This window comes from Pituophis catenifer, unplaced genomic scaffold, assembly GCF_029215685.1.
Source record: "Pituophis catenifer annectens isolate HBS135680 unplaced genomic scaffold, rPitCat1.0.hap2 SCAF_9, whole genome shotgun sequence".
In the NCBI taxonomy this organism is placed as follows: Eukaryota; Metazoa; Chordata; class Lepidosauria; order Squamata; family Colubridae; genus Pituophis; species Pituophis catenifer.
This window is the reverse complement of record NW_027256889.1, coordinates 21,122,320-21,148,158: the sequence shown is the minus strand read 5'-3', so window position 1 is coordinate 21,148,158 and position 25,839 is coordinate 21,122,320. Positions and strand designations below refer to the sequence as shown.

General features: G+C 43.2%; 1 protein-coding gene across 1 annotated transcript in view; it reads right to left on the bottom strand.

The window, feature by feature from the left end:
• Positions 1 to 4,770: 4,770 nt before the first annotated feature.
• COL8A2 (collagen type VIII alpha 2 chain) overlaps positions 4,771 to 25,839 on the bottom strand; it is a 62,075-nt gene continuing 41,006 nt past the window's right edge. Inside the window, exon 3 of the mRNA XM_070949877.1 lies at positions 4,771 to 6,683. Within this exon, the coding sequence (XP_070805978.1) occupies positions 4,771 to 6,683 (1,913 nt within the window). The remainder of the gene's footprint in view (positions 6,684 to 25,839) is intronic.

Below are 25,839 nucleotides of genomic sequence, written 5' to 3'. Positions count from 1 at the left end.
GATGGATCGATGTGTCTCTGATGGTTTCGTGAGTGCTGTATTTTTCACAGTATAAGACACACCTTTTTCCCCCAAAAAAGAGGGTGAAAATCTGGGTGCATCTTATACTCTGAATGTAGCCCCGCCCAGCTTCTCAAACGGAGGTTTCAGAGGCTGAAAAAAGCATCAGAAACGAAGCTTCAGAAAAGAAGCCCCCAAACAGAGCTTCCGAGGCTTTTTTTTCTCAAGCTCTGTTTCGGAGGCTTTCAGAGGCAGGGGAAAGGCACACTGGGTTGATCAGGTACACACCGTTCACTACAGAGGTGGATTTGTGGCCTCCTGCAGTTCCAGTTTTGTTAGGACATAGCAGCTGTTAATCAAGGTTAAGCATTTTGGAAGATGAAAAGTGAAAGTCTAATTAGTAATCAGTTCTACTTAAGGTTAATACTACGCAGGGCAATCAAATTAATAAGCAGTTAACAAACTATGGGGAGTTTAACAAAAGTAATTGAGGCTAATGGCACACAAGGCAATCAAATTAACAGTTAATAGTCTATGGGGAGTTTAGTAGAGTTATTTCCATTAGGGAAAGGTGAAAGATTCAAGGGAAGGAATCGAGAAGTGATTTATTTTACCCAGTCTTCAGTTATTGAAGAAGAAGGGGGAAAAAGGATAAAAACTCCCAATTGTCACAAAGGAAACAAATCATATCGCTACAGATAGACATGTGCACAACTTGGCATAGATGCATGCTAAATTGGGCCATTAATATACAAGCACTTTAAAAACGGAAAATAAGAACTTCTGGACTGAAGATAGAAAGGAAAACCAACCAACCCCGTTCCCTGTTAACACTGATGATATTAACTGGCTTGGTAAATAAATGTCTGGAAGAAAACAAGCTCAGAGAGCACCAGGGACACCCCAAAATCAAAGTGATAAGAGATTCAAAGCAATGTTTTTCTTTTTAACAAAGAACTCCTTTTATAGAAGATTTCAGACAAAAGTATTATTAGCTCATGTAAGACTCACTGCGGGGCAAAATAAATAAATAAATAAAAAGCTGGTCAAGAGATCATAATCCTAGAGAGATTTTTTTTGGGAAAAGCCAGGCCAGGTGTGTAGATTTGGCTTTCTCCTGGCCTAAACAAACTACTGTATTTTTCAGAGTATAAGACGCACTGGAGTATAAGACGCAGTTTAGTTTTTGGGGAGGAAAATAGAAAAAAAAAATCTGCCTACCAGGTATTCATCTGGCTAGCATCCTACATCTGGTCAGCTTCAGCACACTAGTTTGCTGGTTTTTATCCCCTGCTTTGGGATAAAAAACAGCTTCTAAGGCACAGCTGATCTTCGGAGAGAGAAGCGATGAGAAAAGCAGGCAAACCACGGAGATCGCTTCACTTGCTAGCGCCTCCTAAGAGCTGAAAAAAAGCTTTGAAAAAGCTACATTCGGAGTATAAGACACACCCAAATTTTCAGCCTCTTTTAGGAGGGAAAAAAGTGCATCTTATACTCTGAAAAATACGGTAATTGACAAAAAGATGACTTCTCTGTTTTCACTCCTTTTGATTAACCAAAAGAATCCCAAGGATTGCCCCAAGAGTTCAGGCCATCTGGTCCTTAAACAAGAAGTAATTGCATGCATCTGCTTTTCTTTTCTTTTTTCTTTCACAATGTACTGACCTGAAGGTGGGTGGCTATATATATACAGTATATATATATCTGTATTTGCAGGTGATTACTGGAAATAAAATAAATCTCTGTAAAATAAGATTTATTGAAGTTGGATCAAATACAATCAAGTACTGTAATTTCAGCTCAGAAGTGAAGGCCAGTTTCTGATAACAAGAGTGCATTTCAAAACAAAATTTACTATGAACAGTGCATGTAACATAAGTATTTACAAAACGGGGGGAAAAAATCCTCTATATAGTAGAAACAAAGATACTAGCACAATTTTTTTTAAGGATATCCGATATCCCCATGGTATATGAGGACGTTCCAGGCCTGTGTTTTCGGCTGACTGCAACTCAACTTCGTACAAATCCTCCCAAACGCCAAAACCCCCAATCTTTTCTGACAAAAGATTAGATGCTGTATATGTCCACAAAGATAAGCTAAGGATGGTTTGCTGGTTAGCCTCTTCAGCCCACGCTTCATCGTCCTGTATGTGACCGCTACTTTTTTTGTGACGTTTATAATGCGTTAACATACAGAAGGGTCATGCTTTGTATGAGAAAAAAAATAATCAGGTTGTAAAACTTCGGAAATCTGTCCCGTTTTTTGACATTGGAGTAAATGTTGTCTACTGACTTTGTTTTGTGCCTTGTCAGCACACAAATGACCCATGCAGGGAGTCCTCGACTTACAACCATTCATTTAGTGACTGTTCGAAGTTACAACAGCAGTGAAAAAAGTGACTTATGACCGTTTGTAAAAGGGGCACTTAACAACTGTCTTACCATTAGAAAATTTTGGACTCAATTATGGTCGTAAATTGAGGACTACCTGTGTACGCAGAAAAGAAGAAGAAAAGACTTTCTGTGCAGTAGAGCATGCTACAAATAAATGATGCTCTGGGCACCTAGAGCAAAAACCTGGATTTATGTTATTCTCTTCTGCTCTTAGAATACTTCATTTTTTTTCTCCCACTTCAGATTTTGCTAAACGGTAACATATTTTTTCTGAACGAAGGGTGTCATGAGTAGGACCGAAAGGCTCTTCTCCACAGGAAAATACACTTGAAACAAGGACATAAGCCTCTAAAACTGGCCTTTTGAGTATTAGGCACACAGAAAATGGGCCCACCCATCATGGCTCCTTTAATTTTTTTAGCCTGAGGGAAACCAAGGTGAAAATAAAGAAGTTATTTTGCAAGTAGTATGTGCCATTAGGATTATTGTCATCTCCAGGAATTTAGAAAACAACCAGATGGAATTAGAATCATTAGCCTGTTCTTTTGTTGTACCTAAATCAGACAATTCAGATCACTTTTTTTTTTAAAGGATGGGAAGGGGAAAAAAGGCAGTTGGTAGAATATTTGTAATAGCAGATGACCCAAATATTTCATCCCCCAGCAGTTTTCTTTTGCTGCTCATTTTACAGTGCAAGGTGTGGTGTTTTTTCACTCGTGCCAATCTAGAATGTTCGTCAACAAACTCAGCGTTGATTGCAATTGTTGTTCCAGTCAAGTTGTTTGTGTGTGTGTGTGTGTGTGTGTGTTTTCTCAGGTTTTCGCGGGTGTTTGTATGTAGGTCTTTGGTTATAAGGTCTTCTCCCACGTAAAATTGGAAGTGTCTTGGCGACGTTTCGACGAAGTCTCATTCGTCATCTTCAGGCTGGTGTTCTCGGCTTCGTGCCTCCAGGAGCTCCTGGAAGCACGAAGCCAAGAACACCAGCCTGAAGATGACGAATGAGACTTCGTCGAAACGTCGCCAAGACACTTCCAATTTTACGTGGGAGAAGACCCGAATAACTATATATATATATGTATGTATGTAAGTATGTATGTATGTATGTATGTATGTATGTATGTATGTTTACAATAAATTTGAAAAAAACACTAAGCTGCTCTGGCCATTTCAGGATCTATAAAAATAATAGTTAATTAAATCCATCTATGTTCTCCACCATTTATGCAGAAAGGAATCCTTAGCGTATTTTCATGTGCTATTATTTCTTTGGATGACAAAAATACATTCTTCGGATGTATTTAAGGGGTACAGATGGCTACTTTAAAAAAAAACAACGCTGCAAAACCCCCCCAAAAAATTTGCAAATTTTTTCTTTTTTTAAAAAAGGATATTGCACTACTCAAAATGTCTTTTAAAGGAGCTAATATTAGGAAAATATTACTTAGCACCATTGTGGAAATTACACTGAAGGGAAACCAAGAATTTTATTTAAAGAAAAGATATCAAATATTGTATGGAGTTTGGTACGGCCACCTTCGTCAACAGTCTGCAGATCCTGAGGAAACACGGTAACAAGGTGTTTGAACTTAACACAATTCAGTCTTTTATATATATATACATACATACATACATACATACATATATATATATATATAAAATTAGCAATATCTGCAGTGCTTTAATACTCAGATATTCGTAGAAGTATATTTACTTATTTAAACTACTGCCTTGCACCTGATGGGCATTTGACCGGTTTATATAACCCTGGGCTATTAAACGCATAATTTACGGTGTCTGGCTTTTTCCAGTTGATTTTAGAAATCTCTGTATGGCTTTGAAATAAAAGAGTTCCTTTGTCATCCCTTTTCCCATAAACACCGAACTGGATGCTTTAAAAATACACAGAGCCTTGCGTAAAAGATGCTTAAAGCAAAGCATTTCACAATTTCATAATTCACCCTTCTGGGTCTTCGTTGTGCCTCAGGCGTCGACCGAAATCACATTTTAAAAGAGCTAAACAAAGGAAGGTGGTGCCTTAAGCTGATTTAAAAAAAAAAACAAAACACTATGTTAAAAGTGACTTTTGTTGGCACGGTTTCCCCAACCCTTTCGGACTTTCAAGGGCCCCAAAGACGTGACGGGCAGCATCTGTGGGCTTGCCAGGCCATGCCGCCATAAGGATAAATCAAATTCCGAATCCCCAGGCGGTCCAGCAACAGCGGTTCTCTTTCCCGGATGCTCTCCTTGGCTGGGTCAAAGCGATCGTGGCTCGCACCATTCTTCCCAGTGACTTTCCTATATTTTTTTGTTTTTGTTTTTCAAAAAAAGACAAGTTTATGACTCAAGGGGAGAAAAGAGCAACTCCCAACAGCCGTTATGTGGGGCAGAGAAGGAATCCGGAAAAAGAAGAATGGATGTATTCGGTGGAGTACAGACCGTTGGCTTGGTCTGACGGCATCTGGATCCAGACTTGGTCGTTTTCCTTGAGTTCAAGCACGGCGCTGCCCGACGCTTGGTCTAAATAGCCTTTCTTGTACTCATCGTAAGTGTAGGTGGCCGGCACGTTGTTTTTGTAAAGGGCCACCCAGACGTTGGTTCCTTTCACATGGACGTGATAGGCGAAGTAATAGATGCCAGAAATGGGGCAAGTGAAGATGCCTGTTCCTGGGTTGTAGCCATTCTGCCCATTGTACAAAGTCCTGTCGAATTTTACGGGCATTCCTGAGGCTGGGAAGGGTGAGCTCAGGATGGCGGTGAAAGCTGGCAACATTTGGGCAGAGAGTTCCCCTCGGCCAAACTGGGGTTTCCCGGACTTGCCGTTCCCCAACACTGCTCCGTCAACATTTCCGTCGGGCAAATGGTGGCCCTGAAAATCTTTGACAGGCGATATTCCTGGGGCCCCAGGCGGTCCTGGGGGTCCCGGGAGCCCAATGATTCCAGGATTGCCAGGAACCCCTGGAGGGCCAGCAGGACCTATCATGCCTGGCTCTCCAACTCTGCTGATTCCAGGGGCCCCCGGGGGCCCAGGTTCACCTTTCAAGCCTGTCAAACCTTGGGGGCCCATGGGACCCGAGGGGCCTTGTAAACCTGGTATTCCTGAAGGGCCTCTGAGGCCTGGTTGGCCTGGGATCCCAGCGTCTCCCTTGGTCCCATGGGGTCCAGAAGAGCCTGGGGCCCCGGGAAGCCCCATGAAGCCACCTTCCCCCTTGGGACCCATTGGGCCAGGCATCCCTGTGGCACCAGGGAGCCCTCTCTCCCCAGGAATCCCCGGCTTGCCCACAAAACCATTGGGCCCCTGGTCTCCCCGCAGACCTGGGGGTCCTATAGGCCCACTTGGCCCTACTTCACCTTTTGGGCCGGGGAGCCCATGCTTGCCCGGCAAACCCATGACGCCCTGAGGGCCAGGGACCCCAGCCAGGCCATGGGGCCCCATCTCCCCTGGCTCTCCATCCATCCCGGGCTCCCCTTTGTCACCAATTATTCCTGGCACTCCCGGTTGCCCACGGTCCCCCTTTAAGCCAGGGAGCCCTGGTTTCCCATACCCTATAGCGCCAGGCAGCCCTGGAAGGCCACGCAGGCCAGGTTCGCCCTTAGGCCCCAAATGGCCTGGCAGACCCGGCATGCCAGCTATGCCAGGCAGTCCAGTGCCATCCAGACCGGGAGGACCACGAGGGCCCATAGGCCCAGGTTGTCCACTGAGCCCTGGCTCACCCGGAAGCCCCAAGTCCCCTTTGCTCCCCGGAGCCCCGGGCAACCCATCCAGGCCAGGTTTCCCAAGGCCAGAAGGTCCTGGAGGTCCTGCAGGGCCAGGCAGTCCCCCATTACCTCGGGGGCCCATCAGTCCGGGCTTCCCCACACCATTCTCGCCCTTTGCTCCACGCTCGCCTCGCGGGCCGGGTTCTCCTTTGGGCCCAGGTTCTCCCCGGAATCCAGGGAGCCCCGGGCCCCCGTTTGGGCCTGGTTTTCCATTCACAGAGAGTCCAGCAGGCCCAGGCAATCCCGGTGGCCCTGGCCAGCCCCGCAGTCCTTGGTCTCCTCGTGGGCCGATCTCCCCTGCCGGCCCTGGCATCCCCTTCATGCCAGCCTTTCCCGGAAGTCCTGGAAGACCAGGTTTGCCGATGCCGGAAAAGCCAGGGGGCCCAGCAGGTCCAGGTTGCCCATGAAGTCCTGGTTTCCCGGTGCCCGGTTTCCCGGGATAGCCTGGTGGCCCAGGTGGTCCTCTCGGGCCCGGCTTTCCCGGTGGTCCAGGTTCCCCCTTGAGGTCCATCGGCAGCAGTGGAAGCATATCTGTGAAGACATGAAGGACACATCACTCAAGGCAGGCTGAGCATCTTGGCAGAGGCCAAAGAAGGCAAGCTTTGACTTGCAGAGAGAGGCAGTCCTCAGCTCTTTCCCTGACACAGGAGGGCCCTTTGCTGCCAGTCCTGAAGCAGTGGTGAAATGTAAAATTTGTTACTACCGGTTCTGTGGGCGTGGCTTGGTGGGGTGGGTGGGTAATGTGACTGGGTGGGCGTGGCCAACTTTTGTTTTACTTTTAAAAGCATTTTTTCTAATGCTTTGTAAAAAAAAAAATGCCTTCAAAAGGCTCTGACGATCCCAGCTGAGTTGCCTGATCGTCAGAGGCTTTTGTTTTCTTTTAAAAGCATTTTTTTTTTGCTTTTAAAAGCATTTTTTCGGCAGAAGAAAAATGCTTTTAAAAGTAAAAAAAAAACCTCTGATGATCGCACGGCTTAGCTGGGCATGGGGGGGGCAGGGATTTTTGCTCTCCGAACCACCCACCGCCATTGCTACTGGATCGGGCGATCCGGTCCGAACCGGGAGCATTTCACCCCTGCTCTGAAGCCGTGATGGCGAACCTATGGCAGCCCAGCTCGACCACGCATGTGTGCATGCCTCTCGCCAGCCAGCTGGTTTTCAGGTCTCTGCCGCGCATGTGCGGGGGAGCAGGGTGCATGCAGGACACACATGTGCACATGTGCGGGAGCGGAGTGCATGCATGGGGGTGATGCACATGTGTGGGGGGCGCTCTCATTGCATTTTGGGGGTTCATGCGCCTGCACACCCCCCCTGCATCCTGTTTTGGGCCTGGAAGGCCACCTGCACCAACATGTAAGCCAAAACGGTGCATGGGGCCCCCAGTGCCCTGTTTTGAGCCTCGAAAGCCTGCACCTATCTGGAAGCCAAAACGGGGTGCGGAGGGGCAGGGTGCATGCGCGGGGGGCACTTGCATTGCATTTTGGGGGTTCGGCCACGCACACGTGCAATTGCACACATGCACGCTTTAGGCACTCTGCACCAAAAAGGTTAACCATCACTACTACAAAACAAGAAGACTTCACAAAGGACTTCGGGGTTGTGGAAAAATATTTGGAAGCATTTTGAGCTCCAAACAGTGGCTTTTATGCATGAAATGGGTCACTTGGATCTTATCAGAAGGGCCAACCTGGAGAGAAGATACGTAACTCAAGGTTGATCAATTGAATTCTTGATTGTCTCTGAACTCAGTCGTTCGTTTTGATCTAACCTGACAATGGTGAGAAAACAACCAAGCTCTGAGATCATCAAAAACTCAACATATTGGAAACTTTCTGACACTGTTCTGATCTCAAAACGGCTCAGCTTTAAGCTGAGAATAATCTTTCAAGCAGAGGTGAAATCCAGCAGGTTCTGACAGGTTCTGGAGAACTGGTAGTGGAAATTTTGAGCAGTTCGGAGAACCAGCAAATATCACCCCTGGCTGGCCCCAGAGTGGGGAGGGAATGGTGATTTTGCAGTATCCTTCCCCTGGAGTGGGGTGGGAATGGAGATTTTGCAGTATTCTTCCTCTGGAGTGGGGAGGGAATGGGGATTTTGCAGTATCCTTCCCCTGCCACGCCCACCAAGCCACGCCCACAGAACCAGTAGTAAAATAAATGGGATTTCACCACTGCTTTCAAGTCTGAACTTGACGTGTCTATAGACTTGCATCTCTCTGAGACAATTGGGGGGCTGGGCAAGATTTCTATATGGTGACATGACAACTCAGACTCGACTCCCAAATTTCATCATTGTTGGTTTCTCCGTCTGTAAATGACAACATTCGGGAGTGTCACAAATTTGCTGTAGAAATCAAAGTCCCTTAAAAGCAATAACAATTAGCATGCTGCTCGGAGGGGAATACTTTGTATTTCTGTTCAATATGCAAAATTGAAACTCATCTCCTATAATGGCTTCTGTCTAAGCAACTTTTTAAAGAAAAAAAAATCACGGAGGAATCTGTAGAAGTTTCATTCTCTCTGGGGAGAAAGGCGGGCTAGGTACCACAATAATAATAGCAACAAGGAGCTGCTGATCCAGTTCTACAGAGGAATTATTGAGTCTGTCATCTGCACCTCCATAACTGTCTGGTTTGGCTCTGCAACCCAACAAGACAGACACAGACTTCAGAGGATAATTAGAACTGCAGAAAAAACAATGGCTACCAACCTGCCTTCCATGGAGGACCTGTATACTGCACAAGTCAAACAGAGGGCTGTGAAAATATTTACAGACCCCTCGCATCCTGGACATAAACTGTTTCAACTCTTACCCTCAAAATGATGCTATAGAGCACTGCGCACCAGAACAACTAGACACAAGAACAGTTTTTCCCCAAACCCATCACTACTAAATAAATAATTCCCTCAACAATGTCAAACTAGTTACTAAGTTTGCACTACTATTAATCTTCTCATCGTTCCCACCACCCATCTCCTTCCACTTCTGACTGTAGGACTGTAACTTTGTTGCTTGTATCCTTACGATTTATATTGATATTGTTTCCTGATTGCTTATTTGTACCCTATGACTATCATTAAGTGTTGTACCTTATGATTCTTGATGAACGTATCTTTTCTTTTATGTATACTGAGAGCATATACACCAAGACAAATTCCTTGTGTGTCCAATCACACTTGGCCAATAAAAAATTCTGTTCTGTTCTGTTCTGTTCTGTTCTGTTCTGTTCTGTTGTTCTGTTCTATTCTATTCTATTCTATTCTATTCTATTCTATTCTATTCTATTCTATTCTATTCTATTCTATTCTATTCTATTCTATTCTATTCTACTCTACTCTACTCTACTCTACTCTACTCTACTCTACTCTACTCTACTCTACTCTATTAACAATAATAATTCTGTTTTTCCCTTTCCTTCATCTCTGTATTCTTATCTTAATCCAGGTCTAAGATCCAGCATCACTTCATAATGTTTTCAAAGGTTTGGCCCATGCTAATTTTTTTCCCCTTCAACTAATATAAAACCACTTAAGCAAATCAAATGCCAGCAGAAAGAGGCCAATGTCATTGGTGGAATTAACTCCAAGTTGGCATGGAAGAGCTAAAAAGACTTTTAAAAATATTTTTATATAGGAAAAAAAACCCCAAATGGTCTCTTGAATGATTTTTGTTGTTAGTGGAAATTTTGAGTTGAACTGTACATCAAACGTTTGCCCCATTTATGGCTCTAGCGAGGATCACATAAATATCCCCCCAAAAATCTTTGTCCGTTTAAGTTCTTGCACTATAATAACGCAGCCAAAACATGTATGCTTAAGCAAGATTTTTTTCTCTCTCTTTCATTTTGTGTTTGGAAAAAGGCCTTTCCAAAGAAAATGACTTCAATATGTTCTTATGCTTTTTGATACTTCAGAAAAGAATGAGCTTTCGAGATCACCCAAAGAAGGCAGCATTGTCAGGGTGATGTGAGATGAAAGAGAAAAATGCATCACCTTCTGGGGACACCTCTTTCTTCTGAAAAAGAATGGTGGACTTGCAAGGGCCACAGCCCAGAGCTATCGGCCAATTCTAACCAAAGAAAGAGAGGAAAAAGGGAACAAAATCTGAATTTAGAATCTTCTAAAGGTACAGATGCAGTTGGATGACTCAGACTTGGTATCCTTCAAACGTGTCAGGTTCTGAGATTCTCTAGCCCTCATCCAAACAACTTTGGTTTGAGGAAAGAGTGAGTAGGCAATATGAAGCAGGGGTGGGCTTCAAAAATTTTAGCAAGGGGTTCTCTGCCGGGTTTATTTATTTATTTATTTATTGGTTCGATTTATATGCCGCCCTTCTCCGGAGACTCAGGGCGGCTTACAATGCGTTAAGCAATAGCCTTCATACTTTTGTATATACCTGCTTAGTAGGGCTTCGCCCCCCCCAAGCGGTGTTCTTTTTTATACAAAGTTAGCTTATTGCCCCACACAAACCGGCTCCTCATTTTACCTACCTCGAAAGGATGGAAGGCTGAGTCAACCTTGAGCCTGGTGAGATTTGAACTTGCAGTAATTGCAGGCAGCTGGTGCTACTTAACAGTGCTTTAGTCTGTTGCGCCAATAAGGCTCTTATTGCTGGATGGGCATGGGCGTGGCCTAGTCAGCCTGCTGCACCACGGTGGGGGCAGGGTGTGTTTTTGCCCGCCTGGGCTCCGGAGCTTTTCTCGAGCCTCCAGGATGGCGAAAATGGCCTGCCCAGGTTCTGGAGGCCCTCTGGAGATCTGAAACAGGCCCATTTCTGGCCTTCCCGAACTTCCGGTAGGCATGTTTGTTGCCCTCCCCGAGCCTCCACGCATGCCCTGCACTTACCTGCATCCAAAATGGGCCACGTGTGGACTCCTGGGAGGGGAGGGGAGGGGTGGGCGGGGCCAGCCAGGAGTGGGATTTGGGGGTTCTCCGAACTGCACAGACTCTTAGCTAGAGGTTCTCCCGAACCCCCAGCCAACCCAGCCCTGATATTAAGCTAGTTTCCTATGTATCATTCTCATCTTTGGGGAGCTGTTGATGTCAAACAGAAGAGTATCAATGCTTCAAATTAAAAACCTGGTTGCTTTACAGGTAATCCTCAATTTACGACCACAATTGAGCCCAACATTTCCGTTACTAAGCAAGACAATGAATTAAATGAATTTTGCCCCATTTTATGACCTTTCTTGCCACACTTCTTAAGTGAATCACTGTAGTTGTTAAGTTAATAGCCCGGTTGTTACAGTAAGTGAATCTGGCTTTCCCCATTCATTTTGCTTGGCAGAAAGTCGCAAAAAGGGATCATGCGATCTGGGACACTGCAACCGTCAGAAATATGAGTCATTTGCTAAGTCAGTTGGATGCCGCAATGGTTGTAAGTGTGAAAAGTGGTCATAAATCACTTTTTTCAGTGCCATCGTAACTTTGAACAGTCACTAAATGAACTGTTGTAAATCAAGGACTACCTGTACACTGCGGAGATTTTATTCTGTGTTTAGGCAGGGATCCAGCCTTTTTAAACCTTAATGAGGGATAGGCCTACCTCCATCACATGGCGTTCCTTAGAAAAGAACAAATGGTGAAATCCAAATTGTTTTACTACCGGCTCTGTGGGCATGGTAGGGGAAGGATATTGCAAAATCTCCATTCCTACCCCACTCAGGGGCAACCCAGAGGTGGTATTTGCCGGTTCTCCGAACTACTCAAAATTTCCGCTACCGGTTCTCCAGAACCTGCTGGATTTCACCCCTGAAAAGAACCCATCTTCCTTGTTTTTATTACCACAGTATCTGAGGGGGAATTACTCTAAAACAGCATTTCTCAACCTTGGCACTTTGGAAGAAGCGTGAAGTTCGACTCCCAGAATTCCTTGCTGGCTGGGGAATTCTGGGAGTTGAAAGTCCACGCATCTTCAAGTTGTCACGGTTGAGAAACGCTGCTCTAGATTCAACGACTCCCCGTTGATTTCAAACAACCCTTTGCAAGGTCGTAGGGCTTTTCTTTTAAAGGCCTGGCATTTGGCAACAATTAAAGAGACCAAAACTGTTTTAAAATACCTTTTTTGCTCTTTTTCCTAAACAGCCTTTTCAAATCCGGCAACCCCGAATGCTTTGGTGCCATAGTGAGTTGGGGAGAGGTTGTTAATGCTTTGTCAGCCGATGGATTCTATTTGCTGGGATCCAGCCCAAGAATTAAAAGGCTTTATAGCCGCTTGAGACTGGAAGTTGTCCATTGTCAAGCCACTTCTACAATTCTGCCCACAAAACCACAGGGACCTGTCCAGGCAGTAGCCAAGAACCACCACTGATTCAAAGGCATTGGGAAAATAAGAGCTGAGGTGGCACAGTGGTTAGAGTGCAGTACTGCAGCTACTTCAGCTGACTGCTAGTTCAGCAGATCAGCGGATCAAATCTCACCGGCTCAAGGTTGACTCAGCCTTCCATCCTTCTGAGGTGGGTAAAATGAGGACCCAGATTGTTGGGGGCAATATGCTATTTAGCATATTGTCTTTGGTGTAAGCTGCCCAGAGTCCTCGGAGAGTGGGCGGCATAGAAATAATAATAATAATAATAAATAAATAAATAAATAAATAATAATAATAATAATAATGCAGCAAAATTTCACAAACTGACTACCTACAACGCCATGACCGTGTTGCTAAAATCATTCACTGGAAATTGTGCCAGAAGTTTGGATTTGAGTACAGCAAAAACCACTGGGAACATCAGGTTGAGAAAGTTTTAGAGAATGAGAAACTCAAGATCTTGTGGGACTTTAGGATTCAGACTGACAGGCACTTGGTCCACAACACACCTGACATAACAATAGTTGAAAAGAAAAAAGTATGGTTCATTGACATTGCAATACCTGGTGATGCACGAATTGAAGATAAGCAGCAAGAAAAAATCACAAAGTACCGGGACTTACAAATTGAAGTTGAGCGACTGTGGAAAAAGAAATCGTGTGTTGTCCCGATTGTAATTGGAGCCCTCGGAGCAATACCCAAAGGGCTACCCCGCTATTTAGAAATTCTAAATTTGCCGGACTTGAACATTTTGACTCTACAAAAAACCACCTTACTCGGAACAGCTTACATCCTCCGACGATACCTTAACAGTTCCTAGGTCCTTGGTTAGGACTCGAGCTGCTGAGCTATTAACCAGCCTCAAAGGCTGTGAATCTCACTAAAGATTAACCAATAAATAATAATAATAATAATAATAATAATAATAATAATAATAATAATAATAGCATAGCATTTCTATACTGATCCTACCCCATGGACCAGTGTTTTTCTGTCGAAGCACCTGATCTACCCCAATATGGGAGGGAGCATACTGCTTCCCTTTCGCCTTTCAGCTCCAATCCTCAGACAGTCACTTTCACGACAAACTATTTTGTATCAAATTTATATAAGCGACTGCTTGAGGGCTCCTGGATTGGAGCTGAAAGATAAGCAGTATGCTCCCTCCCATATTGGGGTAGATCAGGTGCTTCGACAGAAAAACACTTAATCTCTCCCCTGGCTCAGCTGATAAAGGGAGGATAATTTGTGGCTCAGAGGTTAATACAACTGCCTAATATGCAGGCAGCCCAAGTTCGAATCCGAGTAAGGGTATGGCTAGCTGATGAGAGCTAAATAGCTTGAAATAGATCTATACTAGTCTTCCTTTATTTCTTTATCAGCAAATATAAATTTATATAATAATAATAATAATAATAATAATAATTTTATTTCTATTCTATATATATGTGTGTGTGTGTGTGTGTATAGTTAATATTTTGGGTTTCTTCCCGTGTAATTGTGGATATATCCCTAAAAGGGTAGAAGCGACGTTTCGACAGAATCCCATCTGCCATCATCAGGCTTATGTCAGCAGTCGAAACGTCGCTTCTACCCTTTTAGGGATATATCCACAATTACACGGGAAGAAACCCATGTATATGTACACACATACATATCTCTGAAAACTTACATATATATATATATATATATAGTATAAAAAACACTGCGGAGTGTTTTTTATATTTTATATATATATATATATATCCACTAGTTTCTAAGGTTTTTTTCTGGCAGCCAGATTTCACTGAACTAGGGCTGCATAAAAATCTTGTTTTACGTAGGAAGAACCTGGCTAAAGAGAAATACACACAAAGCCTACGGAAAGGAAAGAAAACAAATACTGTACCTTTACAGGGAGGATACATGGGATGAGGGTGTGGCTAATTGATGAGGACTTATAAATCCGAAATAGATCTATCTTAGTCTCCTTAGTCTCCCAATGGGCAGCAGAGTGTTTGCTGGTTGCCAGAAAAGAGAGCCTAGAAAATATATATATATGTATGTATGTATGTATGTATGTATGTATATATGTATGTATATGTATGTATGTATGTTTTGGTGTATTCGGGTCTTTTCCCATGTAAAATTGAGAGTATCTTGGCGACATTTTAATGAGGTCCCACTCGTCATCTTCAGGCTGGTGTCTTCGGCTTCGTGCTTGCGCGCACAAGCACGAAGCCTCTGAATATGAGAGTTAGTTTGGTGTAGTGGTTAAGGCATCAGGCTACAGACAAGGAACCATGAATTCTAGTTCTGCCATAGGCATGAAAGCTAGTTGGGTAACTTTGGGCCAATCACCAGGAGACTGGGAGTTCTAATCTTGCTTTAGCCATGAAGCCTGGCTGAGTGACTTTGGGCCATTCTTTTTTCTTAGGAAGGAGGCTGTCAAGTTTCGAGGTCATCTCAAATAAATTGCATTTCAAACAAAGTCTTTGAAGAAAAACTCCTATTTATTAAGCACAACATTCTAACCCGACTCCAATCGAAGCCAACACTGACTTCCAGCCCCCAAACCCTCCCTTTCCATTCCCCACTCCCCTGCACTCATTGGCCATCTTCCAAGTCATTCTACCCCTAATCTACTCCAGCTCAAAGGAATTTCCCCCTCCCCATCCCATCTTCTAGGGGATATTATCTCCAGGGAAAATAAGTAGGTGAAAAATCAAATGTCCCTTTCCAGACTCCTTCACTTCTCCTTCTTATGTCAGCACTAGAGTAAATGCAGGTTGAAGTGCTGACAGAGGCAAGATTATTTATTATATGCTCAAAAAATGGAAAGGTCTGGTATTACCCACAATACAGGAAGATGATGGAACTGGCAGAGATGGCTAAATTAACTTGCTTAATTAGAGAAAATGTTCTTATTTATAGCTGACTGAAACCCCCTTGTAGATTTTTGTCATGAAACAGAAAAATTGAAATTAATTACAGTCGGATTAGTAAAAGTTACTACAAAAAGACTTTTAAAAACCATAGTATAAGAGGTAATTTTGTATTTGTACTTATATTTGCTGTAAAGAAAATCTACTACTAGAAATTGTAGCTATTTCTTTTTTATTTCTTTTCCCTTTTTTTGCACTTTAGGCTTTTTCTTTGTTTTCTTTTTGTTTTCTTTACTTATATGAATTCTTGTTAGTTTTTGCTTCCTTTTTAACATTAATTAAAAAAAAAAGAAAGCAAGCTAGTCTATTTCCACAGCATCCACCAGATGGCAATGTTACTCCAAGACAAAGACTGTGTTGCCTTCTTCAAAATCTCTGAATTGGGAAAAGATGCCCAAGTACAGCAAAAAGGATTTTCCACCCTCCATCCCAAAAAACATCTTTTATTTTATTGTATGAGAAGTCATTGTCCATGCTTCTCCTGGCCAAACTGGACATCACTTGCATATGACATACTAGAGATTTTTTTTTAATTAAACGTTTTAAGAAAAGAAATAAAGCAACAGGAATAAAAGAGAAGCAAAAAGAATAAGAGAGTAAAATACAAATGAGGTTATGAATAACACAATATGTTTCATAATTTTTATTAATTATGAATCACTATTAAGCTTGGAACTAAGAATAAATAGCAGGAGCTGAGGTCCATAAATTGCAAAATGAATGAGAATTAAATCCTTGGGCATTAAGGAACATACGGTCCTCAACTAATGACCAATTGCTTAGCAGCCATTTGAAGTTACTGTTGTGGTCCACCAGCAGCCTGCGGAGCTGGCAGCAGAGTCAGACAGTGAGGAGGCTGGGGAGGAACATGGGCCAGTCCTGGAGTCTGGGGAAGGCCTGGACGAGGGCTCTGCATCTGAGGTAAGAGATGGGGCCAGGGCCATCTGGGAGTGATGCATGGACTCCAGAGCCTCCAGAGTCGGATAGCAGAGAGGCAGAGGAACAGGAGGAGCCTGTTCCTAGTGCATGTCCAGAGCTGCCAGAAGGCACAAACAGTTAAAAGGGACGACTCAGGAGTAATGCCTGGAGATGATTGGCCCCTCCCATAAGTCTTAAAAGAGGAGCAAAGGCACGTGGGACCTTTGCAGAAAAGCAATGTTGTTAATTCTGTTGCCAGTCGGCATCTCTGTTTGATTCTGGACTCCATGTGGCTTTGCCAAATAGGTCTTTGGCAGTGTGTCAAGGGAATTAAAGATTGGTGATTATCCTGAAGGACTTCTCCCAAAGGACTTTTTGCATCTAATTGGGACTCAGCTGTGAATGAACGTAATTCACAGCTTTGCAATAAAAGAGGTTTTTGGGACTACTCGTGTGTTTTAATGACTCAGGAAGCCTAGGTCACAACAGTTACAATAAATCTCCCCACAGGGACTTATGACCCGGTTCAAAGTTCTGATGGATGGCTCCTGGTCATGTGACCACATGTTGGATGCTTGATTGGCTTGCATTTACGGCTGTTTCTAGTGTCCCACAATCACATAAACATGAAAACATGATTTTACCAAACAAATAGATATTTTCTTCTAGTTTTCAGTAAAACCAGCCCTATAGAAGGCCATTCGTTCTCATAATTGCCATGTTCACTTAATGACTGCTGCTGCAACAAAGATCATAAAATTGAATGGGTGATGCATTTTACGATCAGCACCACTTAACGACTCTGATGGGCAGGCTCGTTTAAGATGATCTGTTGGGGACTACCCAATAGTCTCTTTTTTGCCTTGCAGGAAAAATGTGATTTGTCTGCCACCTTCCTAGCTTTTCCAATCCTCGCCACAGCTTCTGCTAACCTAGCAGTTCGAAAGCATGCAAATGCGAGTAGATAAATAGGTACCACTTTAGTAGGACGTTAACAGCCCTCCTTGGTGGCACACTGGCTATGGAAATGTCTTTGGATAATGCTGGCTCAATGGCCTTGAAACAGAGATGAGCACTGCCCCTTAGAATCAGCAACGACTAGCTGAGTAAAACTCCTCAGGGACTCTCTTACTTCCTAGCGTTTAAATTCCACCAGACAGGGGTACACTCTGGAGGCAGAGGAATCCCAAAACCATAAAGAAAAGTAGCAATGAGTAGGATTCAGCAGAAAGTAAAAGGTAAAGTTTTCCCCTGTTTTTTTTTTTTTTAAATTAGATTTATATGCCGCCCTTCTCCGGAGACTCAGAGCGGCTTACAATGAGTTAAGCAATAGCCTTCATACTTTTGTATATTTATACAAAGTCATCTTATTGCCCCCATAATCTGGATCCTCATTTTACCTACCTTTGAAAGGATGGAAGGCTGAGTCAACCTTCAGCCTGGTGAGATTTGAACTTGCAGTAATTGCAAGCAGCAGATGTTAATAACAGTGTGCTTTAGTCCACTGTACTACCAAGGCTCTAAGATGATCTAAGATGATCAAAGACCTGGAGACTAAAGAACGACTGCAGGATTTGGGTTTGGCTAGTCTAGAGAAAAAAAGAATTAGGGGTGACATGATAGCAGTATTCCAGTATTTGAGGGGCTGCCACAAAGAAGAATGGGTCAATTTATTCTCCAAAGCACCAGAAGGCAGGACAAGAAACAATCGTTGGAAACTAATCAAAGAGAGAAGCAACCTGGTATTGAGGAGAAACTTCCTAACAGTGAGGACAAATAACCAGTGGAACAACTTTGCTTCCAGAAATTGTGGGGGCTTCATCACTGGAGATTTTTTAAAAAGAGTCTAGACTCTAGACAGTCACTTAACTCATATGGTATAAGTCAGTGATGGCGAACCTTTTAGGCACAGAGTGCCCAAACCGGAAGGCGTGCACGACAAAACCTGACAACCAGCTGGCTGGCACACATGCGCACCTTGGAAACCCAACGACCAGCTGGCTGAGCTGGGGTGACAGCACGCATGCCCACAGATAGAGCTCTGCATGCCACCTCTGGCACATGTGCCATAGATTCGCCATCACGGCTATAGGTTCTCCTGTTTGGATTAGAAGACCTCCAAGGTCCCTTCCAGACTCTACTCTACTCTACTCTACTCTACTCTACTCTACTCTACTCTACTCTACTCTACTCTACTCTACTCTACTCTACTCTACCCTACCCTACCCTACCCTACCCTACCCTACCCTACTCCACTCCATTCCAAATATAGATTCTATTCTATTCTGTTCTGTTCTGTTCTGTTCTGTTCTGTTCTGTTCTGTTCTGTTCTGTTCTGTTCTCTTCCATTCCATTCCATTCCAATTCCATTCTACTCTATTATTCTATTGTTATTTCTATTCTACACTGAGGTACATGGACCGCTGTTATCTTCCTGCCGAAGTGGTACCTATTTTTTTACTCACATTTGCATGGTTTCAAACTATTAGGTGGGTAGGAGCATGGTGTTTGGGTCTCAAACCAGACTATCAGCTTTCCAGCTGACAAGCTCAGCATCTTTAACCACTGAGCCATTCATTGTGCCTCTACTTTCAGCAGAAAGTAACAAAGCTTCTTCTCCGGTAATATTGAACTGCAAACTAGGGCATACAAAACTTTTGCCAGACCAATTCTTGCATACAGTTCATCTGTCTGGAACCCTCACTGCATATCGGACATTAATACAATTGAGAGAGTCCATGGATATTTCCCGAGAAGAGTCCTCCACACCTCTGCTCGCAACAAAATACCTTATGTCACCAGACTTGAAATTTTCGGTTTAGACAATTTAGAACTTTGCCGTCTTCGGTCTGACCTAATCGTAGTACATAAAATCATCTGCTACAATGTCCTACCAGCCAATTAATACTTCAGCTTCAACCAAAACTACACAAGCACACAATAGATACAAACTCAAGGTAAACCGCTCCAAACTCGATTGCAGAAAATAGGACTTCGGTAACAGAGTGGTCAATGCCTGGAATGCACTACCTGACTCTGTGGTTTCTTCCCCAAACCCCCAAAATTTTAACCTTAGACTGTCTACTGTTGACCTCACCCTATTCCTAAGAGGTCTGTAAGGGGCGTGCATAAGAGCACCAGCGTGCCTACCGTCCCTGTCCTAATGTTATCTTTTATTCGTATCCATTTCATGTATTTATAATTATGTTTACACTTGTACATGCTTGACAAAAATTTTAAAAAAAGTCTAACACTCAGAGAGACTCAGAATTTTCCCTCTGTTGCCACTGGCAGGATCAGTGCCCAGGCTGTTCTGCCAGATGTGTGCTGCTGTTCAGTGAGAAAAACCTAGTGGAAAAAATAAACACCCTGGCATGCACAGATCCTCAAATCCCAGACTAGCATCAGCCAATTTTTTTCTTCTTCTTCTCAATCCTGCAGCACTGTAAGTTTGTGCTGCCTTTTGGTCTCCTTGGACAAGGATCAGATAAGAACTGTGCCAAAACTGGTCCATCGGAGCTTGACTTCTGTAAAGGAGAAATGGTCTCCTTTCGTCATGTTTAAACTTTTATTTTCTTTCCTTTTGTTTACGTTGGCCTATTGGGACCCTCTCAGGCCTTTTAAATGGGATTTTGTTAACAGCTAAGAGTTGAGAGGCAGAATGTTGAGTTTTATGTTCGTTAAGTAATGTTAATATCATAAAATTTAAGTGGACCCTGCCATAGTGCAGGAATAACACTGGAAAGAAGTACTGAAATATAATTTTGTCATATTTTACTCATCCATATATTAAATTACAGTATTGTATTTTGTTCCAGTCTTATTTTAAATTGTATATTTATTCCAATTTCGTTTTAAATTGTATTTTATTCCAATTTCATTTTAATTGTATTTTATTCCAATTCCATTTTAAATTGTTTTTATCCGATTTTAGTAATAATTTGTGTTTGGAACTCTTTGATATGGCCCATGCACTAATCAATAAAGTAAACTAGCTAACTAGGAAGAAGTAAAGTTAATATTTTAGAGTTCTGTTGGGACGTTTTGCTGATCATTGGGTTGGAAATGACATTCCTTATTTGATTTGCTTATTGTTAAAAGATGGATGATGAGATGACGAGTTTTCACATTTGTTAATCAAGGTCATAAGTGTGAAAAACTTTTTTCAGTGCCGTTGTAACTTTGAACAGCCACTAAAATAAACTCTTGTATGTAGAAGGCTACCTTACTTTTTTTTCTTTTCTTTTTTTTTTAGTTTCTGCTATTTTTTTAATTGTTTTTTTCCAACCTTTTAATAAAATTATTTTCAAGAAAAGGAAAAAAGAAAAACTTTGCTAACACTGGAAAACGTGGTGTGGGTAGGAAATACACACGATCCATTTTTGTGTTTAAACATGCTTTGATTCCAGATGCAGGTTTTAAATGCCAGCTAAGCACTATATATCATTCCTGCACAATGGAGTCTTCTCTTATTAGATTACGCGATAAGGGAAGAGATTATTTTTCTATCCCGTTACAGCTCTATAAACAGTGATCCAGTTCTCAGGAACTCCTTGCCAAACATAGAATTTCTCAGGTTATCGAGTTGCTAAAACAGGGAGCGCCTCCAAAGTCCCATAAATCAGAAGGAGCCTGGTAGCATCCTATCCAACTAACTTATTTTATTAAAAGGCGTTAAGTCCTCACCTTTTAATCACATTTATCCTTTGGAGAAGTTGCCGCAAGACCCTCGTGATTTCGAGCATCCAAATTTAACCTTCATCCCTGCCAATGCAGAGTCTACACAAGGTGTGTGTCAGGTTGCTAGATGGTGGTTTGTGCAACAGGTATACAGCGCAATGACCAACCTTGTCTGGAGTAGAATTTTGGGAGGAAATTGTATTTTAAAAAGTGCTTTTCAACATTGGCAACTTTTGGAGATATGTGGACTTCAAATCTCAAAATTTCCCAGCTGGGAACCATCATGTATTTCTGATGGGGGAATTCTGGGATTTGAAGTCCACACATCCGAAAGTTGTCAAGGTTGAGAAACAATGGTTTAAAAGGAGCTTTGCTTGCCTATGGGTCCCCTTTTGAGTTGATACATTGCACTGTGATCCAATTTCCCCCCGCTAGAAAGTTAATCTGAACTGGATTCGCACATATGTGGTAGTTGTTCCCGACTCTAGGGGGTGGTGCTCATCTCCGTTTCAAAGCTGAAGAGCCAGTGCTGTCCAAAGACGTCTCCGTGGTCATGTGGCTGGCATGACTAAATGCCAAAGGTGCACGGAATGCTGTTACCTTCCCACCAAAGGTGGTCCCTATTTTTCTACTTGCATTTTTTACGGGCTTTTTACGGTTGGCAGAAGCTGGGACAAGGAATGGGAGCTCACCCCATTACGCAGGACTAGGGATTCGAACCGCTAAACTGCTGACCTTTCGATCGACAAGCTCAGTGTCTTAGCCACTGAGCCATCACGTCCCTGTGTGTCAGAATAGAGGGGATACCAAAGGTGTTTTTTCAAGAGGCAACTGGACTTTCTGCTTTTTTTCTTTGAAGACGTTTCGCTTCTCATCCAAGAAGTTTCTTCAGCTCTGAAAATGCATCTTTGGGACAACTATGACCTGGATGACAGAGAATCTCCATAGACAAATAGAGGGAGTAATGTACATGACCAATCCCTTGAAATAAAGACTTGGTTGTCAGGAAGAAGGCTTCCCCTATGTCTCCTTCCATAGGCAAACCTAGTATTCCATATACAGGTAGTCCTCGACTTACAACAGTTCATTTAGCGACCATTCAAAGTTACAATGGCACTGAAAAAAAGTATGACCATTTTTCACACTTACCGTATTTTTCAGAATATAAGGCGCACCTATCTTTTTTTGGTGAGGAAAACAAGAAAAAGAAATCTCCCTCCGCCTTTGCCTCTGAGCAATTTTGCCTGATTGCAGCAAACAGCCTGCTTTACTTTCATTTTCGTTTTCAGCGTAGCTTGATTAGCACAAGGGGAAAAAAAAATCTGCTCCAGCAATTTACCTCCTTGTAGCAAGCAGCAGAGGCCCACGCAAAACAGCTGAGAGTTGGGAGGCAGAGCCAATCAACGTGTGCTAATTAGGCTGTGCTGAAGCTGAAAGGAGCTGTTTCTTCTTGCTGCTTGCTGCAAGGAGGTAAATTGCTGGGAGGCAGAGACCAAAGGGTGGGGGCCAGTGGGTGGGTGGGGCTACATTTGGTGTATAAGACGCACCTAAATTTTCACCCCCTTTTGGGGGGTGGGGGAAAGGTGCGTCTTATACTCTGAAAAATACGGTACATTTGCAACATAATGAGCCGCAGTGGCACAATAGTTAGAATGCAATACTGCAGGCTACTTCTGCTGATCACCGGCTGCCAGCAGATTGAATCTCACCAGGGCTCAAGGTTGACTCAGCCTTCCATCTTGCCAAGGTGGGTAAAATGAGGACCCAGATTGTTGGGGGTAATATGCTGACTAAGCGGTTTTACAGAGTCAAAGCTTAGAGAGGGCCGTAAAGCACTATGAAGCGGTATATAAGTCTAAGTGCTATTGCTATTGCTATCCCCATGTTATCCCCATATGATCAAAATCTCCCCTCTTGGAAACACATGTATTTACGACGGCTGTAGTGTCCCAGGATCATGTGATCCCATTTTGCGATCTTCTGACAAGCAAAGACAAAGAGGAAGCCAGATTCACTTAACAACCATGTTGCTAACTTAACAACTGCAGTGAGTCACTTAACAAGTGTGGCAAGAGCGGTCGTAAAATGGGACAAAATTCACTTAATGAATGTTTTGCTTTCAGCAGAAATTTTGGGCTCAATAATTGTGGTCGTAAGTCGAGAACTACCTGGATAAGAAATTTAGGAGGCAGAATTAAAGGAGGAGGAGGAGGAGCTCATTAAAGTCTGGAGAAATAGAATGCAAAAACAGACAGAACATCTTCTGTGTGATGGGTGAGAGGTAAGTCATCTTTGAGGCTCAATCAATTTCTTGTGTTTAGTTCTGTAGTCTAACTAGGCCTCCCAAATCAGGGGTCCCCAACCTTTTCGACCTCAGGGACCACTAAATTCATAATTTTAAATTCCGCGGACCACTAATATGATCTGCCTAATGATTGGCTGGGAGGGCATGGCTAGGTGGTCATGTGACTGGGTGGGCATGGCCAACTTGATGTCACTCACATTGAGGGGCGCCTTGCCGGCCTCTACTCACCTTCCCCTCCCAGCCACTTCTCGCCTGCTTGCCCCGGCTCCTTAGGGCCCCAACAGGAAGCAGTTGTTGGAGCTAAGCAGCCACCATGAGAAAGAGTTGGAAAAACAGCTGCCTCAGTTCAAGTTGGATCTGACCGAGAAGGAGGTTCAGCAGAAGCACCTCACTGAGGACTAGCAGCATAGGTTTTCCAAGCAGAGGGAAGACCTGTGGGAGTGCAAGGCCAGGTACCGGCGCCTGGAGGCTCAGCAGGCTGAGATGGTCAGCCAGTTCCAGGCCATGATGCAGTCCCTCTGGAACAAGGTCCTCCGCTCTTTGCCACCAGCGGCACTTCTCTCCAGCCTTCACCCAAAGCCCTGCACCAGGAGGCTGAAACAGACCCCAAGTCGGAATTTCTGCCCCCCTCCGACCCACACAAGAAGACCCCGAAGGGAGAGACTCTCTGCAGCAACACAAATGTTCATTGCAAGTATCTGTCCCAGGGGCCGTAGTTTGAGGACCCCTGATTTAGAGCAATATAAAAAATGCAAATAATTTTTCTGTGGACCACCAAAATTTTCTCATGGACCACCAGTTGGTGACCGCTGTCCCAAATAGCTTAAATCAATTTAACCCAAAGTAACTACTGCAATCCTTAAAGGGAGGGGGAAAAAAAAGAGAAGTCTAAAGTTAATGTCATCCAAACCCTTTAGAGAAGGGAATAAAAACTTGGACCAGGTTGGCACTTTGGCAAAACAAAATAAATACATTTGAGAATAAATACCGCATATTTGATGATTCAGCAAAAGGCCATGTAAGGAACAGGCTGTTCAAAAGACAATAAAGGAGCTGCTTTGGATAGAGATTTCCACAGTCTGGTGCCACGTGGAAATCCTCTTGTCCTACAACTCAACCACAGGCAACCAGATGGAGAACTTGAGAATGGAAAGTAGTATAAATAATGGCTGTGCACATCATTGGGTTGCGCGAAGGAAACTTTTGGGAAGATGCTATCAGGCGGTGATCTTTTTTCTTTTTTTAAATTTTATTTATATTTTTTTTTTAAAAAAAAATCAGGCAGTGAATGAGCCAAGGTGGCGCAGTGGTTAGAGTGCAGTACTGCAGCTACTTCAGCTGACTGCTAGTTCAGCAGATCAGCGGATCAAATCTCACCGGCTCAAGGTTGACTCAGCCTTCCATCCTTCCGAGGTGGGTAAAATGAGGACCCAGATTGTTGGGGGCAATGTGCTATTTAGTATATTGTCTTTGGTGTAAGCCGCCCAGAGTCCTCGGAGAGTGGGCGGCATAGAAATATGAATAATAAATAATAATAATAATAAATCTTAATGGGGTCGTTTAGGATTAACACGTCATCTGGCAGTCAACTCCAGTTGGAGGAAGAAATTTGTTAATTTCCAATTACAGGTAGTCCTTCTATTACAGTCACTTAGCAACTACCTGAAGCTACAACAGCTCCCCTCCCCAAAGTTGCTTACAACCCAGAATCCAAAGTTCTAATGTCACAAAGTTTGCATTTTTGGACCTTGGCAACTGGCCAACATGTATGGCTGTTTGCAGTGCCTTGCAGTCACATGGCCGCAATTTACAGTGTGTTTTGCTGGAAACTAGCAAAAAAAAACCCAAACCCCACGCCTTATAGCAAACAATGGGTTCGCTTAACAACCGCTACAAAAATCAGTCATGGACATATGGTGACCCACCTGTCAGAACTTACAACTAAAATTGTGGGCTCAATTACCATTGTAATTCAATAACTATTTGTAAGTCGATGTGGGCTCTTCAAAGATTTCCCATGTGATCACAGATAACAGATAATCATGTCTTGCAAATAAACATTGTAAACCAGGGGTGAAATGCTCCCAGTTCAGACCGGATCACCTGATCTGGTAGCGATGGCGGCAGGTGGTTCGGAGAACCGGTAGCAAAAATCCCTGCCCCTCCCCCCCATGCACAGCTGAGTTGCGCAATCATCAGAGGCTCTTTTTTTAATTTTTAAAAGCATTTTTTTCTACAACCTCTTCAGCCGAAAAAATGCTTTTAAAAGTAAAAAAAAAGCCTCTGATGATTGCGTGGCTCAGCTGGGATCATCAGAGGCTTTAAAAAGCATTTTTGCTACAATCTCTTCCACTGAAGAGGTTGTAGCAAAATGCTTTTAAAAGCTTCTGACAATCCCAGCTGAGTTGCCTGATCGTCAGTGGCTTTTAAAAGCATTTTTTAAAACAACCTCTTCGGCCAAAGAGGTTGTAGAAAAAATGGTTTTAAAAGTACAAAAAAAAAAAAAAGTTGGCCATGCCCACCCAGTCACATTATCAAACCATGCCCAAAGAAC